The following is a 22,101-nucleotide window of genomic DNA, read 5'->3' as shown; positions in this document are numbered from 1 at the left end:
GCCAATTCAGGGCTAGTGCTTTGTCCTAAGTCTGAGAAATGGGAACAGCCTTAATTAGTGATTAGTGAACAGCAAGGGAGTATTTAGGTATCAATCAAATTAAAGACAGCAATTTCAGAGGAACGTAATAGAGCTGTGAAAGAGCTAGCACTTCACCTTCTGGAAGCACAACACTAATTTTAAGGATGGATAGCAGGTTTTCAATGTCGCTCTTGATGCTGTCGGCAACACCAGGGTACTGAGAAAGAAGAAACATGAAGTAAAAGACATTATGTCCAACCACTGTACGTACAAATAAACAAAAGAAGTATAAAGTAATGCATTAATTAGTTTTAGCAATTGGCAATCGCTCAGGACGTACTATACATCATACTTTTTACACCCACTATGCCATTCTCGACTGAGAGCAGCCATATGCAAATCAGACCTAGTCCTGCTCCAAAAAGAAAGTTCAGCCGAACTTCCATGCCAGGCTCCTCTGATTGAGAGCACAAGCAACCTCAGACCAGTTTCAGTCTACATAAGCCTCATGGGAGAGGTACAACTTGAGTCCTGAGGGACAGTGAGCACAAGGCCCATCTTTTGACATATTTGTCACACTTTATGACTGGTAAGAATACTTGAATTTATTTCAGCCACTCGCGACCACTTGGGGCTGCATTACAGTCCATAAAGAAAAGGGCTTTAATAGGAATCTGCCAGAGGAGAGACCGGGAGGAACTGGCAAGTCAGGTTAGCATACACAAATGATATCCACCACAGGGCTGGCAGAAAATGTTTCTCATGTGAAACACCAGTTCCATTGCAAAGCTTTTGCAATTAAATGAAAGCAATGAGCAACCACAGCCACCTGCAGGATTGGGGACACTTTTAAAAACGAAGTGAAAAACTGCACACATAAGGTGAAACACTCAGGCAAAGTCAACATTTTCTTTCCACATTCTTTAACACAAATACAATTACATAGGAAAACTTCATTATGACATTTAAAACGGGCTTTAAAGCAAATATTGCAGCATTGCTACCCTAAACCTTTTCATCGTTTTCCTCTTCTAAAGAGAAAAACATAAAAGAGGGACACTGTCATAGACATGCAGTCTCCCAAAGAGGAAAAGAAATGGAATCTTGCTGTGCGGCTGCCCATAGACAATCACAAACACAGGAAGCAGCACAATAAAAGTTAGTCCTTCGATCTATTGCAACAGTCTGGCCAAAGACATAGGATATTATAACCAGATTAGCGTTTCCATTTTTTTTGCCTCCAGCGGGGACTGTGAACATAGTTAATACATTTAATGAACTACCTTCAAAAGCAAACTGGTGTTACAGGTAACTTTTTCTTTTCTGTGCAGTGAGCTTCATTAAGTTTAATATTTACTAACACCGAAGAGAAGAGCAAACCTTTTCTTTTGAAAGGCATGCTATTGAATTATATTGCGTATAACTTCTCACCATACCTTTAATGACGTTTTTCAGTAAATGTTCGGGGTTTTTTTTGTGGATAATATATTATATCTAACTTCCATCACAGCCATTCACACTCCGGAAACCAGATGCAATGCCGATCCCTGAGCCCATTTTATCACATATGACCAGCCCCCGCCAGCACAAGGCCTGAACCCAAATGTCTGCGGATGACCTGTGCCCACGGATACATTTTTTGGGCCCTTGGCCTGGTCCTGTGTCAGTAATCAATCTCTTTCACAACCTTGTGATTGGTAAGCATCCAGGCTCCCCTGACCAATCACAACGCTGCAATGCCCAAGAGGGCTGGCCAAACAGTCATGTGCACTCAGAAGTGGGCAAACCACTACTCCTCTGCCCAGCTCTTTCATTAGAACAGCCCCACTCGCCCCAGCCGCAGGAACAAATAAAATGATATTAACGTTCAGTTATTATCATTTTATTTTTTCTTTGTTACAATGATTAAAAGCAGTGGGCCGACGCTCCTCCGCCTTAGCGGAGGACCCGCCACTGGTTGTGGGGGAAATATAAAGGAGTCATTGTTTATTGTTTTTCCCTCTGCCTCTTCCTTTATAATTGTTACCTCTGTAGAAGGTTTTAGTTGTTGAGGTTTGTCCCAGTTTTATATTGTGAACCAGAGGTATCTTTGTAATCTTTTCTTGCCCCTTGTATGAAATTGGGCCTCCGAAAAGAACCTCTATAGGTGCTAGTTTGTAGAGCTCCAACTGATTTTGCTACCTGTGTGTCCTATTTCATTTTTTTTCATGAACTGTGTCCAGCCGGGGGCCAGTCAAATGGGAGGTTCAGTATGGTCTTTTGTACCTCAGGTTTGAAGCCTGACACCCTGAACCATGCATGTCTTATTGTTAAGACACTAGTATTTATACTCCTAGCAGCAGTGTCAGCTGCATTTAATGAACACTTAATAGAGTTGTTGATGATAAGTTTGCCTTCATTAACAAACTCTTGACCACTTTTTCAGTGCTCCTCAGGGAGATGTAGGAGAAGCCCCTCCATTTCGTCCTAATGGGTCCTGTAGTTTCTTGCTAATAATGCTTGGCTATTTGCTATATGCCAATGATAAGCTGCTAGTGCTGCAACTCTTTTACCAGAGGCATCCATAAATTTGTATTCCTTTTCTGGTGGTTGTGCTTCTCCAGTGGTTTGGGAGCTAGCCCTTTTCCCTAGCATTGGATACTACTAAAGAGTCAGGAGTTAATTAAACTCATAAAAAAGGGGTCTGAAAGTGGTGGTTTGTATTTTTTATCGATGCAATGAGTAATCATTCTTGCTTTGACTGGTTGTTTAAAAATGTCATCTGCATAAAGTTTCATACCCTTTAGAAGTGGTAAGTATTGTGCCCCTCTGTCTATTGGATACATTCTGAGTCTTCTTCTGAGTGAGACGAATACTCAGAGTCCTGTATGGAAAGGGATTTTTCCTAAGCCGCTGAAGCCTCTTCCTCCTTGTCCAGAGACATCATCCATCTGCTTGCACTACTTTTCGTGTCATCTAGCCCTTTGACCTCGAAGAGTATCTTTAGACTGATAAGACTTACATGCCTCACAGGGTTCCTCTCAATGTTCGGGCAAGAGAAAGAAGTTGCAAAAGGGATGTTGGTCGGTGTGAGGTTATTTGGTGTGGCACTTTGGATACAAACGGAACAGAGTGCGTTCCATTAGCAAGTCATTCTCGATCTCATTCGAAATGGAGAAGTGTTGCCCGGCCGGGCAAGGCACGTAGGCCACGGAGACGAGTCGAAAATCCGCTACGAAGTCTAGTATGAGATGTATACTATACCGATCAAAACAATACAGTCAAGAAAGAATATATATATATATATATATATATATATATATATATATATATATATATATATATATATATATATATATATGTATATATTCCCAAAGCTCTCCCCCGCAGAGAAGTAGAGCCGCACAGAAACCGAATATTTGCCACGTTACTTCGTTTTATTTTCATTCCCTTTTCTTTTTGGAAAAATGGCATTTATGCAAAGACGCGTTTCGTTCTACCCAGAACTTCATCAGTTTACACACACAGTTTAATTGGGAAGCCGATTTGCCACCACGTGTGTCTTTGATTTTAAAGGCTCAGTTTTTTTGATGGGTCGATCTTGGTTTGGTCACTTCCTTTTGCTGAGCATGTTGGTACTTGTAGTGCCCACGGCTTCCTCTTGTAATTTCCTCCGAAAGTTTTTTGACCCTCCAGTGGGTTGGTGTTTGTTAAATGCCATTAGTTTCATTTCTCCGGGCATTTTGAGGCAACAAGTTTCTCCAAGTCGGCCCCCTTTCCTGGCCGCTTGAAACCATAACCGGGTCCAGTACCCAGGAGCACCGCATCCACCTTGGCCGCTTGGACGGAGACAACGCTGTGGTTCAGGTCGGGGATGATGGCGCTCTCATTGGCTGCGCAGTCTCTTTCGGCGGAACCAAGCCGATTAAATATTCCCAAAGCTCTCCCCCGCAGAGAAGAAGTAGAGCCGCACAGAAACCGAATATTTGCCACGTTACTTCGTTTTATTTTCATTCCCTTTTCTTTTTGGTGTGAGGTTATTTGGTGTGGCACTTCAGATACAAACGGAACGGAGTGCGTTCCATTAGCAAGTCATTCTCGATCTCATTCGAAATGGAGAAGTGTTGCCCGGCCGGCCAAGGCCCGTAGACCACGGAGACGAGTCGAAAATCCGCTATGAAGTCTAGTATGAGATGTATACTATACCGATCAAAACAATACAGTCAAGAAAGATTATATATATATATATATATATATATATATATATATATATATATATATATATATATATATCACGTTCACACTGCTGCTTGAACGACCCTCAACCAGACAACGCTGATGCCGTCGGTAGCAGCAGCCGCTACCTTAATGCTGTGAGTACTGGATCCCACCAAATAGAAGGAAGCAGAGACGGCACACCAGGAAACCTTGCACAAAACCCTTTATTGTGCACTCGTTAACCCAAGTCTTGGGTTAACGAGTGCACAATAAAGGGTTTTGTGCAAGGTTTCCTGGTGTGCCGTCTCTGCTTCCTTCTATTTGGTGGGATCCAGTACTCACAATATATATATATATATATATATATATATATATATATATATATCGTACCGAAGGAGACTCGAGCCATAGCGTGAAATACTACATCCGAACCCGTTGGCAGAAAAAAACTATTTCAAGATGTCGTGAATGACCATGCGCAGCATTCCTAAGAGGAGGAGTCACACAGCCCCGTGACTCGAAGAAAACTTCTTGGAACAAAAACAACTTGTGATCATCTGAGCCCAACACTAGGTGGTGGACTTATGCAAAGCATGTGTATCTACAGCACACATGCCTTGAACTGGTGCAAAAATGATAACTATTCACTGAACCCTATTTACACACATTATCATTTAAGTGCAATATAGTTTTATCAGTAAGCCAGTATGCATGTACAGGTTTAGTGGGTATTTTAATGGCAAATATGCTTTCTGTAACTGACTGTGCGCTCCAACACAATGCGTTAGTTACATTGAAAGAAATCACCCTTCTCATGTACACCTTGGGTGCTATGGGTTTTCCCGCTGGGTGCTGACATTCCATGAATCCCACTTTACATGACAAAGCCAGCTCGTCATAAGCACAGCGCAGGTAATGCCCATGACGAGCTGGCTTTGTCATCAGCGCTGAAGGGGTTAAAGCTAGGTGGGCCACAAATGTTTGTCGATCTAAAAATTGGGTCGTGATTCTAAAAAGTATAGCAAGTACTGCTTTCATTGGCCCATTCAAAGTGGAGGGGCGGATCATGATTGGCTGGCCACAACATAGAGAATGATTGTGGCAACCACTACAGGACTCAGTCCCAGAGTCCTCCACAAAAAATAAAAAATAAAAAGCCACATAATGAGCCATCCAACTTAAGTCTAAAATAAAAAAAATATATATATTTTTCAAGTTGCGGGTACCTCTGAACCCAGTGAGATGCACCTTGTGGTGCAGTGATACTGAAAAATATTTTATTTTTTAAACATTACTTGCCTTCGGTAAAATGTTTCTGATGGATACTCTAACTGCAGATTCCTCAGCTTGACAATATTCCTCTGGTGCCAGACTGGAATTGGCAGATTTGAAACAGTTTGCTCCAATATGCTATGCGGTGTCGCTCGGATCTGTGCAGATTTTGTTTCGCCTAGGAAGCGATGAGTGGAGCTGCATAAAAGTGCCACCTCTATGCGCAGACAACAGCTTTTTTCTTGACTCTATCCGCACCCTCACACAATGAGCCAAACAATAATCAAAGGTACTAATGTGCATATTCCTAAAGTGGGACTTTTTTAAGATTGGCAAAGAGGACAGTCCTCAGATTGGGGAAGGAAATGGGCAGTGAGCGATTTGTAGTTAGATAGTGTCCACCAGAAGGATTGCTACTTACCCTATAAGCATCTGTCCTTGGCATTTAGAGCTGTAGATTCACATGCTTTGCATACTCCTTCCATCTAGTGTTGGGTCCAGATGTTTGCAAGTTGTATTTCTTCGAAGAAGTCTGTTCCAGTCATGAGGTAAGGTGCCTTTATGAGTGGAGCAAATGCAACAAAAAGTTGTTTTGTTTTACGAAAATCTTTTGTCCTCTCAATATAATGTAATAGTGCTCTTCTGACATCAAGTGCATAAAGAGATCTTTCTGCCACTGAATCAGGTTGAGGAAAGAACACAGGCAACTCAACTGATTGGTTAGTATGAAAAGCAGAAACTAATTTTGGGTTTGTACGAAGAACTACTATCTTTATGAAGTTGAAAGAAGGGTTCTTCTAAGTTTAATGCCTGTAGCTCACCAACTCTCGTAGAAAGGCAACCTTCCATGAAAGAAACTGTAATGAACAGTTATGTAGTGGCACAAAGGGTGGACCCATGAGCTTTGTGAAAACAATGTTAAGGTTCCAAACTGGTGCAGGAGGTAGCCTGGTTGGTAATACTCTTTTAAGGCATTCCATACAGGCTTTAATTATTGGAACCTTGAACAAGGATATGTTTTTTCTGTTTTGAAGATGTGCGGCTGCTGCCCCAAGGTGTAGCCAAATGAATGTATAGGCTAATCCAACTCACTGCAGATGCAAAAGGTAACAAATATTTTGTATAGATGCATCTTGCAGGTCAATAGTATTGTTGTTACAATATATACCAAATCTCTCCCACTTTGGTCCATAACATGCTCTAGTGGTAAGTATTCTTGCCTCTTTAAGAAGTGTCATACACTCTGGTGGTAAGTTTAGTTATCCAAACTTTATGACTTCAGGAGCCAGATCGCTAGGTTGAGCTCCTTGGGGTTTGGATGTCTGATTTCTCCATGGTTCTGAGTGAGAGGGATGGAAGTGTGATGCAACTTTTGATGTGGAACCACTGGCAGATTTAACAGTGTGGTAAACGATGGTTGATGAGCCCAAGTGGGAGCCACTAGAATCATTATGAGTGATGTCTGCCTGAGTTTCTGAACCAGACACGGAAGGAGAAGGAGAGGTGGAAAAGCATAAGCAAATATCCCTGACAAGTTCATACATAGGGCATTGCATTTTGATAGAAGGTGTGGGAACCTGGAGGCAAAGTTTGGGCATTTTAAAGTCTCTGTTGTGTGTCAATCAGGAAAGTTTCCTAAATGTGACAAAAAAAATGGGGTATATGAGTATACGATAAAGTAAAAAAAGACTTATGTTTCAACAGTGTTTTGTATCTCTCTTACTACCAGAGTGAAATCCCTCTTCCTTATGTAGCAACTTAACGTTTCTAGGAAAATATCAATATGTTCTGGCTATGGAGAAAAGAAAAATACCAATGAAAACAATGCCCAGAAAGGTTATAATAAAATGAATACAAATCACAGAATAGTACCCTCCTAACTTAGGCTGGGAGAGACCCTCTGTAATCAGGTAAACAAAATAACACCTTACTCAATTGCTATTTTAAATGTTAATACCCTGTTAATCCTGGACTTCAGAAAGAGTGACTAGCTATTCTATGTTAATCTTTAAAGGGACATTAATATGAGCAAAAATGAGGAAAGAAAGATCTCCAGGTACGAAAGACCAGTACTCAGATAAGCGTTCATGCTATTTGCCTTTTAAAATAACTGTTAACAGCTGCTGACAGGACCTTTACCGTAAATGCGGAATCACTTGTTGGTTTTTTTAGGTCGAGCCTAGCTCAGCTCGCATGCGCTGCTCTAGGAGAGGGCCTCTTGGAATCACTCCAGACTTTTCAGTAAACTTGTGCATGTGTTTTAGATTTTCCACACATTGTATTGGCCTTTGCGTGCGGCTTTCAAAAATGAAAGCACGCAATTGGCCAAAGGCGGGTGCATGTCCCACCTTTTTCAGTGAATGTTTACTCACACAGCCTCCAGCTTGCGGGAGCGAGCAGCGGTGCACAGGGTGCCAGCTGCATTCCTTTGTGGATCATTAAACACAGCGCGGTCACGCGCAGCTGGAACCGGACAACATCTAAATATTGAGGTCAATCTCGGTTTCACCATTCGCACAGTCTTCTGTTTGTTCTGTCCGTCAAACCTTGAATCCACTTATACTAAGTGGGTACTTATATTTCATTTACAGGACACTTTGCAATTTATTACTTATGAAGTCCTCATATTCAGCAAAACTACTTACACCTCTCAAAGGCGAGACCTATTGGCTATGCCAATGCTTGACTTTATTCTTTTTAGATTTTTGGGGACCGGTGCAAAGACCAGAGCATGGAACTAAACGGGACCGCAGCATGGACCGGAACGGGGATCTGAGCAGGAGCCGTGTCAGGGTCAGGAAGCAAAGTCGTGACCAGGAGGCTGTGGAGGAGAAATCGCAGAATCCGCAAGGAAGTAAGTAGAAGACGCCCAGATTCTGCATTGGACTGGAAGCACTCTGGTGAGTAACCCGGAAGCAGAGGTAAAAGAATTCCTGAAACACTAGAATGTGAAGCGTTCTAGTACGGGAGCAGGGGAGCTTTATACTCCTCATCTGCCGAAGCCCGCATGCTAATCATGGCGGGATCGGCGGAGCTGGCAGCAGGCACGACAATGTGGCAAAGAGATCTATTCATTGGGATACCCATTTTTGGAAGTATGGAAGGAGAACAGGGGATGAAGTTCCCATTCGTGTATTTGTTGCCGCATCCTGCTGAGGATGTCGGCAATTTGATTGTGCATGCCTGGGAGGTGTTCTGCTAGAAGATGAATATTGTGATGTATCGCCCAACGCCAAATGGCCTGAGAGGCGTGCCAGTTGAAAAGTGTGTGTCCCTACCTGTTTTTGTGCATAACTGTCATATTGTCTGTGCAGACAAGGACAACTTTACCTATGAGGTGAGGCTGAAAAGATTTTAGTGCTAGATATACAGCTAGATGCTCAAGATAGTTGATGGGGAGACTTGTGTGCTTGTTGTCCCATTTACCCTGAATTGTTAGATTCTGTAGATGGGCACCCCAACCTCTGAGAAATGCGTACGCTGTTAGTACAACTTGTGGAAAAGCGTTGATGAAGGGCTGCCCTTTAGATAGGTTTTTTGTGTTCCACCACTGCAGAGAGCGATGGATGCGGCTGTCCACCAACACTAGATCTGTTAATTGACCCTGTGCTTGATTCCCCTGACATGCTAAGCATTCCTGTAAAGAACGCATACGTAATCGTGCGTGAGGCACTATTGCAATGCATGATGCCATCATCCCTAGTAGCTGGATGAAAATCCTGACTGTTAGGAATTGGTTGATTTGAAATTGTAATAACAGAGTTTGAAAATATTGAATCCTGGCTGCATTGAGAGAGACTACAGCTGCGTAGCTCCCAGACAGGACTGCACTTGAGAGGGTTGAAGATGAGACACTTGCATATTGACTGTAAATCTCAATTGATGGAGCAGGTCTATTGTAGTCTGAGTGTGTTGTAAACACTTCTGCTGTGTGTTGGCTTTGATGAACTAATCGTCCAGATATGGGAAGAAATGAATTTGTTGTCTTCTTGGTTGAGCTGCAACCACTGCTAGACATTTTGTGAGCACTCTGGGTGCAGTAGTCACTCAGAATGGGAGTACTTTGAACTGATAGTGATTTCCTGCTATCACAAATCTGAGATACTGGCAATGTGCTGGGTGAATAGGAATGCGGAAGTATGCATCCTTAAGTCTAGCGTGGACATAAAGTCGCCGCGTTGTAGAAGTGGAAGCACTTGTTGAAGCGTAACCATATGGAAATGTTCTGACATTATGTACAGGTTTAACATTCTCAGGTCGTAGGGACCCGTCATTTTTGGGGATAAGGAAGTACAGTGAGTAAACCCCTGACCCTTGGTGTTGTAATGGAACTGGTTCTATAGTTTCTTTTGTTAAAAGAGCTTGCACTTCTTGTTTGAGGAGCTGTTGGTACTGTAATGAAAGTTTGTGAGTGCGAGGTGGAATATTGGGAGGATTGCTGATAAGCTCCAGCCAATAACCATGTTGGATAATGTCCAATACCATTTGTCTGATGTTATTGATTGCCAAATGGAAAATAATTGTTGAGGTCTTCCCCCAAAAGGTGTAAAGTGATCGGGAGAATTGTAGGCAAGTCACTGCTTATTGGGAGATGGAGAGGTACGTGCTGGCGTGCCTTTACCTCTGTCCTTGAAATTGTTTCCTCTGTACCCGCCTTTATAGAAACCTCTAGATAGAGAAGGTTGTGTGTTGGATTTATATGAGGTCACATTAGGTTCTGAGGAATTACCCATGGAGCTTTTTTTAGATGGTGACTGAATTGCTCCCATCAATTTTGCCACCTGTTTTTTTTTTCATTTTTTCGAGTGCCTCATCAGCGTGAGGTCCAAAAAGGTGTTGTTTGACAAAAGGAGCATTGAGAATAGATTGCTGAACCCAGAAATCCTGAGTCACACATGTTGTCTAAGAAGAATGCTGGTGTTAATTCCCCTTGCAGCAGTATCAGCAGCATCTAAAGCACATCTAATGGAGGAATTAGATATTAATTGACCTTCTTGCACTAGCTGTTGTCCTCTTTTCTTTTGCTCCTCTGGGTGGTGTTGGGAGTAGTTCCTCCATTTCGTTCCAGTGGGCCCTTTCATATCTGACTAATAAACCTTGTGTGTTGGCAATGCACCATTGGTTGGCGGATTGAGCAGCTATTCTTTTGCCTGATGCATCTATTAATTTAGTCTTCTTTTCTGGAGAAGGTGCATCTGCTGAAGTCTGTGAATGTGCTGTTTTGCGAGCATTAGACACTACTAGAGAATCGAAAGGCAACTGCCCCTTAATAAACAAGCATTTGCAAGGCAATAGGTCTCGTATTATTGAAGTTTGAGCTATTGGCATTGCTAAAATAATGCAACACCAATAGCTCAAACTTCAGTAAAGTGAGACCTATTGCATTGCAAATGCTTTTGAGACTGTTGCCTTGTCTTGCGGAGAGGGTGAGGGAGAGAGAGGAAGCATGAGAGGGAGGGGGAGAGAGAGAGAGAGATAGAGGAAGCATGAAAGGGAGGGGGAGAGAGAAAGGAAGAGGGATAGAGGGAGAGGAAGAGGGGAGTTAGAGGGAGAGAGAAAGAGGGAGGGGGACAAAGAGAAGTTGGGAGGGGAAGAGAGAGGAAGAAGGGGAGAGTTAGCGAGAGAGAGGAAGAGGGGAGACGGAGAGAGAGAGAAAGCGAGGGAGGAAGGGGGCAGGAAGAGCATAAAAAAAAGAGAAACAGGGAAAGACTTTCACTTAAAAAGAAAATCACAAATAGTACACTGGCCGCAAGCTCAGAAAAGAAGCAAAGGACTATTTGGACACCTTCAGAATGCACATGATGAGGGCAGTGAGTGGTACATCCATTTGTGTGCACTGTAAGAAGCTAGCAATGATGGTGGGGTGACTTGGCACTGGTGGTCAGGATTGCACGGTCAATAACCTACATCGATGATTACTCTTTCCCCTACTCAATTTCTCCTCTTCCAATGGTGTAAGTGGAGCAAACAAATAGTTAATAACCATGTTCATTGTCTAGGCACTTTGCAAATTCAGTAACAGGCGTGCCGATACTCTACAACCTCTGCACTCTTTTTACCGATCTCACAAGCATGAAAGGCTGAGTAGGCCCCAACTGGTAATAAATGTCTGCGACTATCATAGGTAACGTTTTTATTTTGGATTCATCAACAAAGAGTAATACGACCTCTCTCTCTTTCTCTAACGGTCTGTGTAGCTCAGTCTAGTGGTCTGTTTTTCTGCCAGTGTGGTGAATCTGTGGAACGCTCCCGGACAGTCTTTGCTCACTCACCAGAGTGTGACCTGGTGCAAATCCACACGATAGCTCGGTGATGGTCTTTGTTTACTGCAGCTCGAGTCGTGCATCATGAAAGGTGGTTGAAAAGTAGGCCTCTTTAGCCCCACAGAACGTGACGCTCAAAAGAAAGATTTAGATAATGAATCCTTGAATACCGAGGCGGGGTTGGGACCCTGTGCTGCGAACTCCTGAATGGAGATGCCATGCTGTCTCGCGAATCTCCACAGAGGAGTCTAATTTTTAACCAGATCAGAGGTATACACAGGCCTGGCGTTGGTCATGCTAAATGAAATGTTCCCAGGAGTATTTTGTTTCTTTTAGCTAACCTATGCTGGAGGTATGATGATTAGGGGAGAGGGTGTGGCCTAACGGACAGAGCCGCCAACTTTGGATCTGGAGAACCAGGTTGTAGCCTTGCGTTGGCTCAACATCCTGTGATTTTGGGCAAACCATTAAAGCTCCCCGTGCCTACCAAAAATGAATATGTGCATGGAGTTCATGCTTCATAAAAACTGCAAAAAAAAAGTGCCGGACCGTGGACTCAGAACAGAAACCGCACACTGTTTTTGAAAATAATGACGTGTCAACACTGGGGGATACATGTCAAAATAGAAAACAAAGTATGCAGGGTGACACGCTGAAGGGCACCAGGGACCAGGCCTCATATGTTATTCCTTTTAGATGTCTGTTAATCATGTTCCTGAATTGTCGCTTACATGCAGATTGTTGCCAATTAGCACCTCTGCCATGGTTTGGCTGACTGGGGGCGCATTTAACCTGAACACCGAAACTTAGCCCCTAAGCCTTAGGGGCTAAGGACACGTCTCGCATGTGGAATCACATAATATGATTGGAAGCAATATCTGTGCTCAAAAAGGCTTGTGGCAAAAGCCACTCGTTATTCTGCGTCTTTTTCAATAAATGTCACCTTAAAAGCAGGCCTCATATACAGAGCAACAGCGACCACTCAAAAACTCAGACAGGGTCGAGAAATATGTGGACAAAATAAAACAACCTGATATGTGCATCGATCCAAAAGACTTCTACCCCTCTCCCCAATACATTAGTTATAGCTTGTCACCAACATGACATGAAAACAATCGTTTGAAAGCCACAAAAAGTCAAACGGAATTTCAGCACAGAAACTGTAAACACGTTGGAATGCCAAGAAACACTCCTCCTCCCCACGCCACAGACCCCTACTGCCCCCCACCAAAGTAAGCTGTCGGGCCCCGCCCTCTGCATCCGATAAAAACAAATGAACAACATCGTCAATGCCAGTGGACGTCTTCTAGAAAATGACAGAGGCAAAGAAAACAAGCGTGACTTGTCACTTACCTGATTCATCAGACATAAATATAATAATTTAATGAGATACTTTTGAGCGCTGAAGCCAGCCTTACCCCCACTCACCCATCAGCAATCACGTGAATGCTGTCAGTTAGTGCGAATTTCGGACGTTTCTCATGAATTCGCTTGTTGTTCATGGAGCTGGTTTTGGCCTTTCAATGAGCTCAATATACCGCTTACGTGAGGCAGTTAGAGGGATGACTGAGACACCCACACGCAGGCTGCAACTTTGCCGAAACAAGAGACTCGGTGCAGATGAGCTGTCCTGCAGTTCCCCCGGGGTATAAGCAGGCATCCACTTCTTTCAGGACAGCTGATCGCAGCAAAAAGACAGAAGTGGATGCCTGCTTGTGCCCCGGGCGAACTGATAGCAAAAAAACACAAGCCCACGAGTGGTGCGCTGGCGATCTGTTTTCAATTATCGTGCCCGTGTCTGGGCACGATAATTGAAAGCAGATGTCGGCGTGAGGGTAACAGACACCAATAGGCCATGGGCAGAGCAACGCGACCGCCTTTGGCCTATTGGTGCTGTCTTTCTAAAAAATACGCCTGCAAACGCAAATACAGTGGCTCGAAAGGAATCGCACACGCGCAAGCGTGGGCGATTCCAGGGTCCGTTTTGGAACCCTCCACAAAAGGGCTCTCGCCCTGCGTGAGCACTGCTACGCAGTGCAACGCAGGGCGCCAGCCCTAAAAATGGTGTCAGACGGTGGCGGTTTGTATTATTTGTCAACTCTAGGTGTTAATATACGGGCACATACAGGGTCTTTAAAAATGTCACTGGCATGCCTCATCATGCCATATAACCTAGGCAAACTTTGAGTTGTTCTCTGTGTAGAACCTAGTGTTTCGAACAAAAAGTCTTCCTCTAAAGATTCTTTGTAAAATGTAACACCATGGTATGATCCTGCCCTGGACATCAACTCTTGATATGCTACGTCGTCATCAGGAGGTGATGGTTTTGCAGGATATAAATCAGGGTCATTATCCATTAGTGGACCAATATTCTAGTCCTCTCAAGGGTCTGTTGGTGGTAGACTATTGTCATCCTCATCAGGCTGTGTATGTGGAGAGCCCTGAGGAGTTATGTGTAAAGGATCTGAGCCTGATAGTGCTACTAGTGGTAAAGATGGTGGCGGGGATTGAGGATTCATGTAGATAGGACTTGTAGCCATGTCCTTTTTCTTTTTTATAGGAATTTTGTAGCTAGTGTCCTCTGAGATATTATTTTCTCCCTGGAAGGTGTTATGCCTTTAGCCAATATACGTCCAGTATCTGGATTAATATAAATTTTCTTTTTTTAGTGTCCAGTTTCTCCTTCATAATGTCCAGGATAGGTTCCAGATGCTTCTGAAGGGTATCTTTTGATTTCGGTTCCAAAGCGGACTTGTCTTTTTTGTCTTTTGGAGCCAAAGGTTTTGGTTCTGAAAGTATCTTTTCTCGACTCTGTCCCGAGCCAGAAGGCTTGACTTTCTGTTTTGGTGCCGAGCCCGAGGGTGGGGCGTTGGAAGCAGTGCCTCGGTGCCGACCATGGCCAGAAGGTAATAGTGGTCCCGAAGCCTTTTGTTTAATCAAAGAGAGTTTGAGGGGCAAATGGGCTTTGTTACTCACCACACCCTGTCTCGCTGGAATGTCTTCTGACTATAACAATATTTCCAGCTCGGAATCCGTCACTCGGATAGAAAAGGCGGACTTTTCTTCCGCCGTCACCGCAATTTCTTCATGTTCGGTATCTTCCCAGAAGATATCCGGAGTGTGTTCAATGTTTTGTTGCTGCATGTCCCTTTGTGGAGCTGACGATCCCGCAAAGTCTTTTTCAATCAGAATGATCAACAAGCGTCGCTATCTTCTCTCCTGTGCTCCAGTGAGAGGCACAAGTTGCAGACTTTATGCAGGTCGGTGCATGGATACTTGGGAGTGTCACCGAGGACAGAATAGAAACTGAGCCTGTTCCATCGGCAGTAGACTGGCTAATATGGAACGGAGTGGAAGTCAACCGACGCGGTTAGGCCCGAAAACCACCAATGATGTATTCTCGACCGAAGATGGAGAGTTTTCAGATTTATTCGACACGCGGAGAAAAGTGAAATGCGTATGAAAACAATACCAACGAAGGTATAGTGGGTTGCACACTGAGGGGATTCCAAAGAACGGATTCGCCTGGAGTACTGCAAACCACATCCAAACCCGACGGCTGAAAGAAAACAATCTAACAATGGAGTCGATGACCATGCACATTATCACCTAAAGGAGGAGTCACCTTACCTCGTGAATGAAAAATACTTTTTTGAAGAAAAACAACTTGCAAACATCCGGACCCAACATACCAAGCATGTGTATCTACAGCACACATGCCTTGAAAATAGCATTACCAAAGTTAAGTAACTTGTTCAGCTGATGATTACTTCTAACCACAGATTCCTCACCTTTAGAGTAGATACCAAATCAGGTACCTCCCAAGGTGATGGGAATGTGGATGGCTCACATTAAAAAGATTTGCAGGACTAAACGGGCATAATGCCCTTCCCAACAGAACTAGCTTTCTAGGCAGTAGTGCTTTGTGAATATATGCAGTGATGCCCAAGTCATGGACTGACCAATATCAATACCAGACACTCCACGTGCTTGAGAGGCATCACTTTACTTAAGACTGTTGCCACTCCCTTTAAAGTACAGGGGGGGACCCCGGAATTATCAGCTAGACTGCATTAGACAATTTCCTGGAAATCTTTAAACTATGTGAAGGAATGGGTCTCTTTCCCACTCTCCACCACTCCCTCGCTGTTTTCGAGCTACACTTGTATTGCAAAATGCATTTCATTTCAGTATACCAAAATTCCCTTCACTCCCTAACTGCAAAAACAAGTCATGCAGTCATGCACTCTCCGCCCATATTTGTCATTTGCTTTGTGTCATTGTCCTTCCTAAAGGCTGGCTTCTGATTGGTAAATAGGCTTTTTAGTCCCTCCTTGGTACTTGTCTCCATTTCTTACCGCCCATAAGGACTGGACCTTTTACTGGTCATGCTACACGGTCTGCTTTATCACGGCTAAGAGCACTATTTTTTTTTTTTTTTACAGCGTGGGCCACTTTCACTTTTGCGGCCGCGCTTGTTTATTTAATTATTTTGCAGCACGGTCCTCTCACTTTAGCGGCCTCACTTGGCTATTTAATTAATTTGCTGTTTTCTTCTGCGTGAGGGGCACAGGCGGGGCTAGAGCCAGGCACGCCACACGTTTTATTTATAGCGCAGTCCGCTTTCACTTTAGGGCCGCGCTTGTTTATTTATATAATTAGTTTGCAGCGTGGGTATAAACTCTTCAGCCTTATGGTTAAAAAAACTTCGATACAGGCGATACTTATTTGCTTTGCCGCACTTCTCCGTGTAGTTAGTTGAGGCGTGTGAGTAATCAGGTTCTGACAGGGTCAGGGTCTCGGCCCATGTCCACTCTCCCGAGTTCTGCTGATATCCACGGTTTTTGAATACATGTTAAGTTACGCATTAAACACATTTCAGCTAGTAGCTACTATCACACAGAGCCATCTCACTCTGCTACTTGGATATTCCTCAGCCACCTCCTTCTGCCTACAGCTCTCTCTGACTTTTCCATCAACCTACACATACTTTTCAAAGAATGGGCCAAGCACCTGACAGTGCCTGCAAAGAGGCCAGGAATCATGTGGACACGGCTCAGCTGTGATCCCAACGTGGGTTTGCAGGTAGCATGCAAACCTCTTGTGGCATACTTTAGTGTCTGTGTTATTGTGTTACACTTGATAGGGCGTCACTTGATTGAGTTCGCCAGTGTACTTCGCCGCAGTGACAGGGCCCACACAGCCCATTAGAACAAGCATTTGCAATGCACTAGGTCTCGCATTTACGCAAGTTTAAGCTATTGGCATTGTAAATGCCAGTGCCTTTTATTTATGTTTTAAAAACAATAATAAAATGTATTGCCAATTGCAATGTCAATAGCTCAAACTTGCGTAAAAGTGAGACCTATTGCATTGCAAATGCTTGTTTTTATAGATGTCATGGCTTAGTATGATTGTAGCAGAGATGCTTAAGAACATGTAAAATGGAGTGAAGCATTCAACAGTAAAGTCACTTCTAGATTCACATTTTTTCAAGGTGACATCCCAGACAGAAACCTGTGCCAATCTTTGGAGAATATGCTTTAGACTGTGTATCCTTCCCTCTTGAACCACAACATTCAATCTCTCATTGTTTACCATAGTCCCAAACAAATAAAACAGTACAACCAACTGCACTCACCTGGATCTTCATGGCTACCTCTCGACCACTATGCAGTCTGCCGAGATGGACTTGCCCAATAGAAGCAGCAGCAAAAGGTTTATCCTCAAAAAGGACCAGTTTGTCCCTCCAGTCTGGACCAAGCTCCTCCACAAGCACTTTCTGTAAAGCCAGGGGGGATCAATTAGTTCGTTTGTTCAGTGCTTTTATGGCTTTCAGTCAAAGGCCTGAGTCAATAGTGTGCAGAAAGAATTAGAAGAACACGAGAAATGCCAGTGAAAGGACTGTCTGACAATTAGGGCCAAATTTAATGTATGTTTCAGCCAAAGAATCTGTCATTTACAAGAAAAACCATGAAGCTGAACCAAAGAACCGTGCCATACAAGTATATTAAACAATTACAAAAAAAATACTAATTCTATGCATTGTAGGCTTAGATAGAGTCTTATCCCGCACCCACGAAATGTAACAACAAACAATTGCTTAGTAGCTAGCAGATGAGTTGCTAAATATCTTTCAATTAAGAAGCCATTCGGGATCCAAAACAATGAAGAGTCTTGGGGGTTAGCTTCTTTCTAGTGTCCTTCAAAATCTACTTTTTACAGAACAATGGGCCAGATGTAGGTAGGCATTTACCGGTCGGTAACGGCTGAATTCGGCCGTTACCGACCGGTAAATGCAATTTGAGATGTAGGGCCCTGTATTTTACAGAATCGGTAAATTTACCGATCGGTAAATTTACCGATTCTGTAAAATACCGAATCGGTATTTTTTCCGATTCGGTAAAATTGATATGTAGGTGGGACTCTTCTGAGTCCCACAAGCATTATAGAATCGGTATTTTACCATCAAAAACTATTTGATGGTAAAATACCGATTCTGGTGTGCATGCACATGTGTGCATGCACACCTGTGCCATATGACAGGCAGACCTGCCCTTAGGGCAGGTATGCCTGCCACATGGCACCCAATCCTGTTTAGGGGGTGCCAGGGGGTGTCAAAGTGACACCCCCTGCACCCTTGTGAAATTCGGTATTTACCGATTCGGTAAATACCGAATCGGTAAAGCCTATTGATTTCTATGGGCTTTGAAGCCCATAGGAATCAATAGGCTTTACCGATTCGGTATTTACCGAATCGGTAAATACCGAATTTTACGGTAAAAGGGAACATCTGGATTCCCTACATACCAACCCCTCACATTTACCGAATCTTAACTACCGATTCGGTTAAATTCGGTAATTTTCGGTAATTAAGATTCGGTAAATGTTACTTACCTACATCTGGCCCAATGTGCTTTATGTTCAGAGTAGCTTGAGATGAAAATTGGCAAAGCACAGAAGTCTGTCACACAGGGATGCGCAATTCTTTTGAAACTGTATGGAGGCAAATCACAGGATAGGCGCGTCATAATTTGTCGGCAGGCTATTTTAAAAAAAAAATCAAATTAATATGCAAGTAAGTGGTATTTAGAGTCCGAAATACCTGGATATTTAAATGTTGACATATACTCAGAAGGCATTTGTTAAAGACCCTTTTTTGCTGTAGTTACCCCGAATGGTAGGACCTTGAATTGATAGTGCTGCCTGTTGACTTGGAAACACAGATAGCGGCGGTGCGCTGGATGAACGGGAATATAAAAATAGGTATCTTTGAGATCTAATGCGGTCATGAAATCTCCTTGTTGTAGCTATGGTATCACTTCTTGCAGTGTGGCCATGTGGAAGTGTTCTGAGGAGATGTAATTGTTGAGTGGTCTTAGGTCCACAATTGGCCTTAAGGTCTTGTTCTTTTTAGGATTTAGGAAATATAGTGAGTATACCCCATGTCCCTGATGTTGTTTTGGGACTATTTCAATATCTACCTTTTGAAGGAGATCTTGGACTTCGTCCTGTAGTAGTGTGCAATAGACGGTGCTGTTTTTTGTGCTCTGTTCAGTGTTTCCACCAAAAAATCCTGCTTATGCTCAAGTGTATGTAGATCTACTGATAATGTTGTGGTAAAATGTTATATCATCAGGTGGTGATGGTTAAGGGAAATAGGTCCGGGTCAGTGTAATGTGCCAGATCTGCATCATATATGTTCCATGCGTTCTATACGCTATCTGGATGCCCTCGTGGGTATAGAAAGTATCGAGCGTTGTATGGTACCTCCTCCCTAGGAGCTACATCCCCTGTGGATGAGTGCGGAGGTGAGACATATGGCTGCTCTGAGGGCAGGTGCTCACTGTAGTGTGGATTGACTGGCAGAGGATGTGGTAATGGCAGTGTAGGTGAAGCAGCAGGTGAAGGTACAGGGTTTGAAGAAGGAGCAAGAGGAAGAAAAAATATAGGACTTGTGTCTGTACTTTTTCGTCTTGGGAGCTTTAGGTGGCTCTGATCCAATAATCTGTTTTTCAAAAGTTTTTTCTCATTTAGAAAGTGTATGGAATATATGTAGTGGTGATTTTGTCCCTAATTTCCCTGTGTCTGGATGTCCTTTGTCCAGCTTGTCTCCAGAATGATCTGAACTGGTTTTTGCTTAGGTTCTGGGCATGTTTTAGCTTGTTTCAATGTTGAAGGTGCTTTGGATGTTGACACGATTTTCGACCCTGCTGTAGACTTTGGTGTATAGTGTTTGGGCACCAACAGCTTATCTGTGTGCTTCAGCGCCGGTAGTGCTTGAGGATCTTTCAGCACTGAAGGTTGCTTGAGTCCGATGTTTGTTGCTTCGGCTCCATAAGTTTGTGTTATTTCAGAGGTGCTGAGCCATGTTTTGTTGGTGCTATTGCTGAGCAGCATGTTTGGGCTTTAAACTTAAGACGCTTGTTGATTGTTTTACAGGCAGAGTGAGTTTGGTACGCTTCTGAGCCTTTTGTTGGAGACCGCCATGGCCAGTGGGCAGTGGGGTTCCGGAAGCTGTTTTACCAGTCTTTGTGGGGGCTTGGGAGGCTTCTGCCGATGTAGTCATGTGCCCTTGGAGATTAGAATAAGGGTCAGAGTCAGACGTGTCACACATGCTAGCCAGCAGTAAGGGGATGTCTGTTGGCACTGTCTGCGCCTCAGTATCTTCCAATTATTCTTCAGGATCTGGAGACTGTTCCTCGCAAATGTTGGGCATATCTTCTGTTCGTCGTTGCATGGTGGAGAGGGCCCAACGATGTACTCTTAGCTGTCGAAGTGGCTTTTTGTAACAAAACACCAGGCACGCATCACACAAACTCTCGCAGTAGTCTGGAGACAAACAGAGAATGCACACTTTGTGCGGGTCTTGCATAGAGTATTTGGCGTGACTCTTGGAGCAAATGCAGATGGGCGTCTTTTCCATCCCTCGCTGTCATAGAGTGTATGGAGTAGGGTGACTGGAAAAAAGGCCAGAGAGGGTGAAGTAAAGACTTCGGTAACACCAGCCAGTGTAAAGTTCTGTGTGGGGTTTCTGAGTGTACAAGAAAATTGGTGCCTGTGCTGGTAGCTGTTAGTGTAAATTGTAGAAAAGAGATATTGGACGGTGCTACAAGTAAGAGGAGACCCCAAGAAACCTCTGCAGAGAGTGGTCAAGGACCCCTCCGTAATTGCAATACAATGAAAGTCTTGTGCACATATTCTATTAAGTATATTTTGGAAGTCCTCAATAAACAAAACAAAGTGATAATGAAATGAAACAATGTAGACCCATATGTATGTTTTTTTTTCTCCAAAAGGCAGTGTATTGACTCCTCCTTGCTGGAAGAGTAACTTCAAAGAAAAACAAACAACCAGCCAACACGTGTTTCGTCAAGCGAGCACTAGGCCCGTGACTCTTCAGGGCTATGTCAATCCAATGATGTGGGGTTCACGTTGCCGGTGATAATTCCGACCCGACATTTACGGGTTTGGCGGGGATGTACCATGTAAAATAATCCTGGTACAGGGCGAGGAACAGCGGGTGCGGCCGCTTCAATGGCGATCTTGGTTAGCGCCTGGGAATGAGATGAGTAATGTCTCCGGGATGTGTAGGCCTTCCAAAATATACTTAACAGAACGTGTGCACAAGACTCTTTGTATAACTCCAGCCAGTGTACAGGATTGTCTAGGCCTTGGTTGAAGAAAATGAGGCAGAGAGAAAGGCCTCAGTGCTGAAAGTGAACTTCAGTCTCAGAGCTGCGATATCGCCGTCCGAACCCGATGGCAGAAAAAAACAAAGGAGCAGAGGAATATGAGCAATACACCTCGTGACTCAAAGACTTTTTCGGAGAAAAACATCTTGCAACGGTCCGGCCACCACACTAGATGGTAGAATATGCTAAGCATATGTATCTACGGCCAACACATACTCCGAATATGATTTTTCATTACTGAATGTATTTATTTTAGGCTTAACACATAGGTTATACATGGTTGTGGGCAGCATTGGGTTGCGGAGTATATGCTGAAAGATAAATTCAAGACACACATTATATTAAACTCTTCTGAGGCAGTAGATGCATGCTATTAAATCTTTTGTGGAATACTTACTGTCATTTGCCAGGTTGGCATGAAGTCGGCGCTTTGTCTTACACGCTCAAAGATCTTCTGGAGCTGAGGGCTGATGAAGCTGTTATCTACAAGAAGTTAAACCCTTTATAAGAACATCTTGGGATTAGACAAGCAAGAATGTGAAAGAAATAATGGCCTCCTTTCTCCCCTGTGGCTCAAGTCCAATAAAATCAGAGCAATCAACAAGTACAGTCGCTCCCAATTCACCATTCACAAACTGCAAGGGCAAACCATC

The 22,101-nt window shown here is 43.5% G+C and overlaps 1 protein-coding gene across 1 annotated transcript in view; it reads right to left on the bottom strand.

Moving 5' to 3' along the window:
* The window catches only part of COQ8B (coenzyme Q8B), a 162,690-nt gene that overhangs the window by 41,402 nt on the left and 99,187 nt on the right, over positions 1 to 22,101 (bottom strand). The window contains exons 7-9 of the mRNA XM_086938016.1: positions 21,846 to 21,931; positions 17,395 to 17,535; positions 157 to 238 (exon numbers count right to left, since the gene is read on the bottom strand). Of these exons, the coding sequence (XP_086794142.1) occupies positions 157 to 238; positions 17,395 to 17,535; positions 21,846 to 21,931 (309 nt within the window). The remainder of the gene's footprint in view (positions 1 to 156; positions 239 to 17,394; positions 17,536 to 21,845; positions 21,932 to 22,101) is intronic.

The sequence above is a fragment of the Lissotriton vulgaris genome, chromosome 9 (assembly GCF_964263255.1).
Source record: "Lissotriton vulgaris chromosome 9, aLisVul1.2, whole genome shotgun sequence".
Lineage (NCBI taxonomy): Eukaryota > Metazoa > Chordata > Amphibia > Caudata > Salamandridae > Lissotriton > Lissotriton vulgaris.
Note: the sequence above shows the minus strand (reverse complement) of the source record. Positions and strands in the feature narration are given on the sequence as shown.